The following is a 10995-nucleotide window of genomic DNA, read 5'->3' as shown; positions in this document are numbered from 1 at the left end:
GGGGTGAGCTCATGCAAAGCTGGCTGTTGAGGACATTACAGGGATCCTGGAGGCCCCATCACTCTGAGAGGCTATTCTGTGTGGGAGTAGCAAGGAGCCTGCCAGGGTCCAACTGTACCCTTGATACGCCCTCAGCACGGCAAAAATGAAACCTCAACTTTGGGAAGAGTGAGAGAGTGGTCCCTTGGGAGCTGCCTATTGATGGACCTATCACTCAAGTGGGCGGTATGCCATCCTAAACACCCAGCACAGAGACGTCTGAGCAGAGCCCTGCCCTCACTCTGCTGACCGCTGTCCAGGGAAGTGGGGCTCAAACACAAAAGGAAACAAACTCAAAGATGAGAAGGGGTTGTTTGCTGCAGAAATAAGGGCTGAGGGGAGCTGTTGACACCTGGAGAACCCAGGGAGAGCCCCTTGTTACAATAATAATAATGATAGTGATAGTATTAACAGCTGTCTTTTTTTTTTTTTTTTTTTGAGCATTCACTATATGCCAGGAACTTTGTTCAAATGTATTGTATGCATTATATGGTTTAACCCTCAGAGCAACCCTATGAATCAGGTGCTCTTAATGACTTTCTATAGACAAGGAGACAGGTTCAGAGAGGTAACGTAACTGGCCCAAAATTGCACAGCTAATATGTGGCAGAGCCAGGACTCTCTGGCCTGGTACAGAAATATCTCCAACATAGAACGTGATCGGTTTCCATTGCTGCTGTAACAAATGACCATGAGCTTGGACACACACGTATTATATTACATTTCTGTAGGTCAGAGGTCTGACATGTGAATCTCACTGGGCTACAATCAATGTGTCAGCAAGACTGCCCTCCTTTCTGGAGGCTCTGGGGGGAAGTGGGTGTGCTTGCCTTTTTCAGCTTCTAGAAGCTGTCCTTGTGCCTTGGCTGGCGACCTCTTCCTTCAGCTTCAAAGACAGTATTGTCTTGTCTCTCCGACCTTTGGTCACATGGCCCTCTGACCACAGCCAGGTAAGATTCTCCGATTTTAAGGATCCACATGATGAGACTGGATCCACCTGGATAATTCAGGGTAATCTCCCCACCTTAAGTCCTTAACTTCAATCACATCCAAAAAAGCCCTTTTGCCACAGAAAGTAACAAATTCACAGGTGCCAGGGATTAGGGGGTGAACATTTGGGGGAGGGAGGAACTAATCTGCCAACCACATAAAATAAAGCGGGGGAAGCAAATGCACCAGTAAGAAGGCGGTAAAAAAAGGGAGGAGAGGGAGAAAATACGTTACTATTTTCATAAAGGAGGAAATAGTGTTGATTATTGGAGAACCAGACTGACAGGGACAGGCTAAATGGAGATTTTTGTTGTTGTTATAGAAGTGTTCACATACACAAAAGCAGAGAAAATAGTACAATGATCCCTATACCTATTATCCAGCATCAACAATTAACCATCATTTTGCCGTGCTAATTTTATCTCCTCACTTTTTGAGAAGTGGCTGAAAAATGTAAAACAAATCCCAGACATTATACCATTCTAGCCATTAAAAAAAAAAATCACTATGTATCTCTAAGAGATAGTGGTGTGTGTGTGTGTGTGTGTGTGTGTTTTCAAAAATATACCACAATACCATCATCACACCTAATAAAATTAGCAACATTTCCTTAACATCATCTAATACTTAGCCCATATTTAAATTTCCCTAATTGCCTACAAAACCTTTTTTTAATGATTGGTCTATTTGAATCAGGACTCAAACAAGGCCCATATGTTGCACTTGGTCAATAGGTCTCTTAAATCTCTATTACTCTATAACAATTTCCAGGAGGGAAACTTTCCCTCTCTATTCTTTCATATCTTTATTTTCAATCATGTAAACGAATGGTCTACATAAAAATTTAACTTAGAGGGAAATACATGGAGAGCCTTTCCAAGGGCCCCAAAGGGTGGTAGGTGAGGGACAGCGCCCCAAGCAGTGGGGACTCGGGACAGAGAGGACGGTGGTGGTGGTGGAAGGCCCCACCACGTTCCAAGAGGTGGAAAGAGTCGAGAAGCCCAGGGCTGGCACTCTCGGGGGTTTCCTGGCCCACATGGCAGAGGTGGGTGAAGGGTGGTGGTGACACCAGCGACAATCTAGCCTGGGGCAGTCTGAGGAAAGTACCCAAAGCCAAGGATGATGTTATCATCCTGAATGTGCAAGGCAATCAGAAACCCACCACCCACCAAACAGAGCCACATGTTACACCAAAGCACACCCACACAGCAAGAGAAGACAGTGGGGACAGGTAAACCACCAAGGACAGAGGGAGCCAATGACACTGGAAGTCAGGAGACCTGAGTTCTGGTTCTCACTCTGCCACCATCCGCCTGCACTGTCCCATGAAAGTCACCTGTAGACTCATTAGCTTAAGTAACCATGGCTGGGGGCGAGGGGTGAGGAGTGAGTAATAATAGATGTATTTGCTTGGATTTATTTGCATCAAGAAGGGTACATAAAAACCAAATGATGACCAGCTGGCATGGCTCAGTGGTTGAGCATCAACCTATGAACCAGGAGGTCACGGTTCGATTCCCGGTCAGGGCACATGCCCGGGTTGTGGACTCGATCCCCAGTGTGGGGCGTGCAGGAGTCAGCCAATCAATGCTTCTCTTTCATCATTGATATTTCTATCTCTCCCTCTCCCTTCCTCTCTGAAATCAATACTATATATGAGTGTGTGTGTGTGTGTGTGTGTGTGTGTATATTTTTTTTTTAATTTTTTTTTTTAATGACAGTGCAATGAGCTCCTGAGTGTGGAAGGGGGAGTGACAATCCTCCCCACTTAATATTGCTGACATCCACATCCCCAAACCCCGCTCCTGCCAAGTTCCCCACATCATCCCTGACCTAAAAGACAGTTTGCCACAGGCTGAATAGGAGTTTGCTGGGAAGAGGAAAGTTACTGTAGACAAAAAGAAAGGCAGGGTCAAAGGCGGAGAGACAGGAACAAGCCCAGTGAGTGAGCTTAGATAATTAAAAGGAACACAAAGTGGGATCTTAGACTGGATTCTGGAACAGGAAAAGGACATTAGTGGGGAAACTGGTGAAATATGAATACAATCTGCAGCTTAGATAATAGTACTGTAAGAGTATTAAGGTCTCAGTTTTGACAAAAAAGCCATGGTTATGTAAGATGTTAACATGAGGGGTAAGACGTACTGTCTTTGCAACTTCCTATAAAACTAAAATTATTCCAAAATAAAGACGTTATTAAGAAAGAGAGAGAAGAGGGGAAAAGAAAAATAGTGCAAAATGGCTACAGCATTTAAGGTGCCAGAAGGGGGGAAATGGGTGACAGATGTCAGCAGAGGCCAGATTACCAGGGACCTCCGGTGCCATGACAGGGTCCAGACTTCATCTACCTGCAAGGAATAGTCCCTCTCTCCAAACCCGCCCCATGGACCTTTTCAATTTTAGGCTAACATCGCTTATACAAAAATCATTTTGTATGATGCATACAGTCGGCTCTCCTCGTCTGTGGACTCCCAACCACGAATTGAAAATACTGTTTCTGATCCACGGTTGGTTGAATCCAATGATGCAAAACCCAAGGAAACAGAAGGCCAACTGTATATTTACTGGATAAAAAGTCCACATATAAATGTCACTGAGCAGTTCAAACCCACGTTGTTCAAGGGCCAACTGGATAGGTTAAGACAAGAGAGCAGAGGACCTTTACGATGATCTCAGAATTAGGATGTTGGCTTTTCATACATTAAATGAGTACTTGCATACCTGCTATGCGTAGGGCACTACTCAAGGCACTTCAAACAGATGATAAACTACTAAGAAAATTCTTCACTCTGTTAGAAAATGGTAAGTGCTATGGAAAACAATTGAAAGTAAAGGGAGCTGGGAGGATTTTGAGCAGGTAAGAGGAGTAGAAAAGCTTTAGGAGTTATGACAAAGCGGGGGGTTCTCTGGAAAATAATCTCGCAGGGTGATCTGATCATAAATTTCTAACTGGGCAGGTCACAGTGGGTAGTCACATGCTGGGCATATAACTTCTGTAGCAAAAGGTTTATCTTTGTCTTAAGCAAGTCCTGTCCATTGATTCTGTGCATCTGGGTTAATACACCTTTGAAATAATCATCCTCAAAAAAAAAAAACCACGAAATCTTTTTAACTCTCCTGTAATCCAATTCCACCCTTGCTTTTTCCCACTTCCAGGTAACCTTCCTTACAGTCCCTCTTTAATTTCAAATGCATAAAAGCAGCGGCAAACTATTATTCAAGGGAGCGTGTATCTCAGTCTGTTGTGATCTTGCTTCCAGGTGTATCCTCTTTTGGGCTCAAATAAATTTTTATAAAAATTCTCTACAGGTCTGGATGTTTCTCACATCGACAATATTATATACTAGTTACTTACAACACCTCCCTGTCCCCAGTCTTCTAAAGAAAACAGATCCTGAGAGAACTATGATTTGTTTTGCTAAGCTGAGGGGGGAGGAGGTGAAGGATATAAACTGGAAATGGCCTAGTAAGGGCTACATTGCTCCACATGGACAGGAGAGCAGGGACCAGGGGGCTGGCAGAGGCTGGGCTGGGGGCAGGGGACAAGGCAGGAGTGGCTGCCACAGAATAGAAGTTACAAAAAAGAGATATCCAAAAAGGGATGGTGTTCTCTGGCATGGGACCTGTCAGGCCTCACCCACCTCTCCATGAAATCTTCATGAACTCCACACTAAACATCGGTGGTCTCCACGTTGGCCTTATATGTATGTTGAGTGCTGTTGGGGAGAAGCCCCAAAAGTCTAAATTCAGGGTCAATTCCAAAGAACTGACACGTGGCCTTATTCAAATTCATAAGAACTTTACTAGGAGGAACTTACATACACAGGCAAAGCAGCTGCTTGTTCTCAGTGGTGGCTGGCTGGGGAGAAATCCACACCCTCCCACGACAAGGTCTCTATTTTATAGGAAGTTAACAGTAAAAGCATATGGTGGGTAGATACACAGACCACCAGAAAGAAAAATGCATTTCTAAGTTAACCAATAATATCAGGCAGTAATCCACACTCTATACATTCATTAACCTCCTTTCTGGGGCCTGACATTTATCTTTGGGTGGTATTCTGGCTTTTTGGGTAGTCAGCCAAACTTGAGCCTCCAGAGAATTAAACAGTCACAGAAGGTTAAAGAGAGAGTCCAACATTCCCCAGACACCTTTATGCTGGAGACATATTGCAATACTTGTAGAGCTCCCCTACAAATGCAATGAAAAGAAGGGTGGGCGAGAGTAGAGCAGCCAAAATCCAATGCCATGAGGAGACAGTCAATCGTGTGGTGTGTGCAGATTGGGCAGGTGGACCACCGGGAAATCGGAGGGAGGGCAGGACAGTTGCTTGAGCTGAGGAAGCGTTTCAAAGATGCGATCCCCATCCTGGGTGCAGGCAGGAGGAATGAACACTGAGAACCCAGCAGGGGTCTGGAATCAGAAGACATGAGATCTGATCTTTGCCACTAAATCGCTATCTCCTGCTTCCTTATCTTCAAATTGGACAGCTTCTGTGGGCCCTCCCAGCAGATAGGAGAGCTCTGAGGAAGCAAGAACCGCATTCTCTAAGCAGGTGTGGGAGCTGGAAAAGGAGTCTGACGTGAGGTTTCGGTGCTGACTGACAAGAGAAGGGGGGAGGCTAAGGAGAAAGGAAGTCAGCTTCTGGCATAGGAAGACCCTTGGAGATGATGAATTCTGATCTTGACGTTTATTTTGAGATAAATATATTAGTTTTCTATTGCTTCTGTAACGAATTACCACAAATTTAGTGGCTTAAAATAATATTATTTTACAGTTCTGAGGGTCAGGAGTCTAAAATGAGTCATCAGGGTACGTTTGTTACCAGTTTCTGGAAGCTGCCTGTGTTCCTTGTACATGGCCTCCCGTCACTCGATCTCTGCTTCCACCCTCACATCTCCTTCTCTGGCTCTGACCCTCCTGCGTCTTCTTATAAGGACTCATAATGACATTGGGCCCACAAGAATGATCCAGGATAACAACCCATCTCAAGATCCTTAGCTTGATCACACATACAAAATCCCGTTTGCTGTGTAAGGTAACACCTTTGCAGATTTGGGCATATTTAGGGGGAGGCATTAAAGTGGAAATGCCAACAGGCCCTCGGATATCATGACAAGTCTAGGGAGAGGTCATCAAAAAAGAAATGGTGAGAGGAAGACGAGGGGATGGGTGCTCAGTGAGAGAGCTGCGAGGGGGCACAAAGGGCGGAGGACTAGAGCCTGAGGAAGGCCCACTCCCCTGCATTTCTCCACACATGTTTACAAAGGGCCTACTCCAGGCCAGCAAGGGACTGGGTGCTATGGAGAACTCAGAAATGAATCAAATTCAGCCCTGGCTGGGTAGCTCAGTTGGTTAGAGCATTGTCCCGATATGCTCAATCCCTGCCTGGTCAGGGCACATACAAAAATCAATCAATGAATGCATAAATAAGTGGAACAAATTGATGTTTCTCTCTCCCTTTCTCTCAAATAAATAACATTTAAAAAAAATAAATGAATCAATTGCAAGTGAACTCTAGAGGAGCTCACCACCAACCTGTGCACACACAAAGAACATGATGGAGTTCAATGAGTCACACATGATAGAGTCATCAAGATAAAGATGAAAAGACTGGTATGAAGAATAGCTTCATGAAGTGGTGGCATTTTGACCTCAGTAAGAGGAGCAGTAAAGTTTCTAGAAGTAAAGGGAGTGAACCAAGGGAGTGCACCAGAGACACTGAGGGAGAAGTGTCTGGAAAGAAGGGATGGTCAGCAGGATTCAAAGCTACAGCAGCATCAAGGAGAAAACAAGCCTCCATATGGCCACTGGTGTACCTTAGCGGCCTGTGAGGGTGTGAGTCCTGCCTGTTGGCCTCCCACAACTGCAGGGATGAGCAGGGATATGGGGGGTGAGGGATCATTAGCTCGCCAGGCCCCTGAATGTTCAAATCTTACCACCAGGGGGGGTTCAAGAGCCAAAGTGGACCTTCATCCTGAACCAGGGTTTTTCCCAGAAACAGGGTGCCCTGAGGAAAGAGGGAAAGTTTTCCCCTTCCTAGCACCACAAAGTCTGGAAGGCCTCATGTCTCCATGTGATCTCTGACTCAGGAGCTTACCAGGATTTTCCCCTTTCAGCTAAAGCAAACCATATTCTTTCCATTCTCTCCTTTTCCGGGTTGCCTGTAGAATTAAAGAGCCTGTCACAAACAGACTTTGGCTCCAAGGCTATTGCACTGGAGAATGTCAGAATAGAGAGAACATCTAATCCAAAGTGCTCGTGGTACAGGTGAGGAGACTACGGCCCAGAGAGAGCAAGTGACTTGTCCAAATAAACAAAAGGGTCTGATCAAGAACAGAGCTGATTCCTCACTCACACTATAAGGACCCCTTTGATTGTAGGAAATGTGGTCTTTCACTATAGCACCACCCCCCCCCCCATTGTTTCTTGAGTGTAAATAATAATAGTAACAACAGCTAACATTCCTTGAGCATTTCTGGGGCAGGCACTTTATTAAGCCCAGCTGTGGATTACCTTAATGAATACTCACAATTGCCCTAAGATGTCATTTCTATTATAAGCTTAAACATTTACTAAATTCCTCCCAACTGTGCTTGTGAATGGAGGAGAGAGGCAAACAGAATATAAAATGATAAAATATTTTCCTTCCTTAGACCTGTTCTCCTAAGATGGGTGAACTCTGATGTCCAGCACAATGGAACATTGTCTGCTTTTCTACCACCCACGTACCTCACATATTTCTGTGTCCCAACCATCCTCATGAACACTGGCGTGAGTGAAGCATTACCAAAATTCCTCTGCTTCACTGCTCTTGGCATTGGGCAACCCCGTTTTCTCTGCTCCCTCCTCCTGCTCCTTTGTTTCCAGGCTCACCCACTACTGGTAGTTTCCGGGCACAGCCAGCGGCCTGTGGTTTCATGCTCTGAGCCTTTACACAAGTTCCTTCTGCCTTCAATTCCCTCCTGGACTTGCTCTCCAGAGTCGGTTGCTGTATGTCTCCTGCACTGGGAAGCCTCTCTCCAGACTCAGGCAGAGTTGGGGACACAACCTGTGCCTCTACCTGTACCTGGGCAACATCACCTGGAGCAAAGATTTCATGGGCTACACATGCAGGTTAGAGGTCGTTTCCTCTCAGCATACCGTACAGTACATGAAACATAGCATGTGCTCAAGAAACGTTAGAGTAAGCAAAAATGAGCAAAGTTCACAATCTGCTGCTCCAGCTGTGATATCTCTTGTCCCTCTCTGGTTTTGCTGCATTCTCTCTGGTCTCACCCCATTGCCCCACTTTAGCTCATTTCTCTATGTTTCTCACCATTCAATGGCCTCCTAACTGATCTCTACACAGTCCGCAGCTCCCCTGTCATCTCCTGCTGCTTCTCTCCCATCACCAGATTGTTGGTCCCCAAGTGCCACACCTCAACTTTCAGTCTAATTCACCAAAGCTCTGAGCCAAGTCCTGAACATACAAACAATGGTCCTTACCCTCAATGGGACAACTGCCTGCCCCTCCTGCCCTCCTCCACCCACTACCTAAGGTACAGGTAGGGATTGAACTAAATCACACAGCCCTAAAACCCTTTAGTGGCCCCTCACCTCAAAATGCAAAGCCCAGAACCAGCAGGCTCCTCTGCACCCTACTCCTTGCTAAGTCCCCACCTTTACCTCCCCATACACCTCCCCATACAACTCCCCACACTGTGAGCTCCAGCCCCAGGCTTTACCCAAGATTCTCTGGGCCTGCAACAACTTCCCCTGTGGTTCTGGAGCACTGCTTTCAAGTCTGGGCGAGAGGCCCCTCCTTTTAATATCCCCACCCCCACCATCTCTCTCTCTCTCTCTGTCTCTCTCTCTCTCTCTCTCTCTCTCTCACACACACACACACACACACACACACACACACACACACACACACAGCACTCTGATCCCCTTGTCGGGCTGCCTGAATCCCTCCCCAAGTGGACTCAGAGCTCCTGGAAAGCAAAAACAGAACCAGCTCCTTCCTGTTCCTAATAATAGGCCCTCATAAGTAGATAGTGAAAAGTGTTTTGAATGAAGAAGTCAGTAAGACTAATTTGCAGTGAAAATAAACAACTAAATAAGAGCTACGAAGTGCTAACACTGGCTTTTTCTGGTAGGTAAACTGTTTGCTTGTTGATATTGTCTGATGTTTCTGTAATGAGTGGGTCTTGCTTTTGTAATAAAAAAAAAAAAGAACACTAAAGGGAACTTCATTTTGAAAAAAAATAAGGGGTTTGAGGACTTCAAAAGGAGGAATCTCCTCTTTTTGGTGAGAAACTAGAAAGAAATGAGAAGCCACGGAATTTCTACAAGTGAAGAGGGGCGGGACCGCAGAGCTGGGTGCAGGTGTGGGGTGCCAGGTGGAGCAGAGTGTTCCTTTACAGATGCAAGATAACAAATTTCAACTTCGGTCACTGAATGTAGGGAGGCAGAGGGCTTCTGAGCAGAGGAGAAACATCCTCCGAACTCCGCATCCGGAGCATTAAAGAGAAAGTCCTAAGGGCGAGGGCGAGGGTGCTGTGGGGTAGAGGCGAGAGCAGAAGCCCAGCTACAACTCTTCCCCTCCTGGGGAACCAAACCGCAAGTCCCGGAAGCCCCCCCCCTCGCCCCCCCCCCGGACTGCCCGATCCTCTGCCTTATTACTCTTCGGTGACGGGCATTTGAGAATCACTTCCATAAACCGCCGACCTATCTTCCCACCTGGACTACAGCGCTTCTAACTCCTCCTGCTCCGCAAGAGGTGCCAAATACGAGCGTGCTCAACGAGGGGAGGTTTTCAAGGAGCGGCCCCTGGAGAAAGAAAGCCTGGCAGCTTCCCTTCTAATCGAGGCCGAAACCAGAAGTGCCCTCGCCGTGCAGACAGCCGGCCTCGGGGGACGGGACTCTACCCCGACGACCTGACTGGGGGAAGGTCTCCCAAAGCAGAGGCTCCCGCGGGAAGGCCAGGCTCTACAAGGCGAGGTGAGGCTCCCGTATAACTCAGGTAGAAGCAGCAAGGGCTGGGGATCCAGAGAGGTGGTGGGGGAGCGGGCTGAGCCGGAGACCGTGCGGGAAAGAGGGAAGGGCGGGTCTGGGGGACTGTTGGAGCCCGAATCCCCGGAACCTGGGCGGGGGAGGGCCTTGGGCGGGGGCGGGGGCGGGGGCGGGGCAGGTGGGGCCGAGCGGGGGCGGGGGCGAGGTCCACAGCACATGCGCACCGCGGCCGCCGCGCACTGTAAGGAGTGGTACTTTTTAAAAGTGCAGCCCGGAGGCCAGCCCGCAGCCGCCAGCTCCTCGCTCCTGACCTGGTCCTGCCCGTTCCGGCCGCGCGCCCCCGTCCCAGACCAGTGCAGCCCAGGCCCGTGCAGCCCTCGCCATGCCGGTCAAAGGAGGCACCAAGTGCATCAAATACCTGCTCTTCGGCTTTAATTTCGTCTTCTGGGTGAGTGAGCGGGACAGCCGCGCGCTCCTCTCCGGGGGCACCTGTCTGCCCCCCGGACCCTCTCCGTGGTCGAGGGTGTCGGTAACTGGCACTGCCCGTCGGGTAGGCTCGGGGCAGAAGAGAAAGGGCCCTGCGGCCACCAGCTGGCTGCTCGGCAGAGTCCGGAGACGGGCGGGGCGGGCACGTTTGTTGGGGGCTCTCCGAAGCCGGGCAGGCGAGGGGTCGCGGGGGCCCCGGTGAGCTGGGGCGTGGAGACCAGCCCCTGGCCTCTCCTTCGCCAAGGATGTGGGCTGGGGGGTGTCTGCCCCTCCGAGTGCAGGGGGTGGGGAGAAACGGAGCACCCCTTTCCTGGGAACTCAAGACCGGGGCCAAAAAAGACCTTGGCGGGCAGCGCAGTTCGCGCCCGGGGTGGGGTCTCACAAGTCGCAGAGCCGCGAGGGGGGAAGGACGCGGGCGCTCAAGGGTCTGAGGTGGCGCAGGGACGCTCCGCCAAGGGCTGTGGGCACTTTTACACGGGAAA

At 48.5% G+C, this 10995-nt stretch overlaps 1 protein-coding gene across 5 annotated transcripts in view; it reads left to right on the top strand.

Annotated features, from left to right (window-relative positions):
• Positions 1–8914: 8914 nt before the first annotated feature.
• The window catches only part of CD9 (CD9 molecule), a 34702-nt gene continuing 32621 nt past the window's right edge, over positions 8915–10995 (top strand). The window contains exons 1-3 of one of the 5 annotated variants that reach the window (XM_080660057.1): positions 8915–9167; positions 9766–10015; positions 10298–10475. In XM_080660057.1, coding sequence (XP_080516183.1) covers positions 10410–10475 — 66 coding nt within the window. In that variant the 5' untranslated portion in view covers positions 8915–9167; positions 9766–10015; positions 10298–10409. Of the gene's footprint in view, positions 9168–9467; positions 10016–10292; positions 10476–10995 lie in introns of those variants that run through there. The other 4 variants (XM_080660059.1, XM_080660056.1, XM_080660058.1 and 1 more) reach the window with 4 other exon arrangements.

Source organism: Plecotus auritus, assembly GCF_963455305.1.
Source record: "Plecotus auritus genome assembly, chromosome: 3".
Classification (NCBI taxonomy): domain Eukaryota; kingdom Metazoa; phylum Chordata; class Mammalia; order Chiroptera; family Vespertilionidae; genus Plecotus; species Plecotus auritus.
The sequence above is the reverse complement of the archived record's forward strand: the minus strand, read 5'-3'. Positions and strand labels throughout refer to the sequence as shown.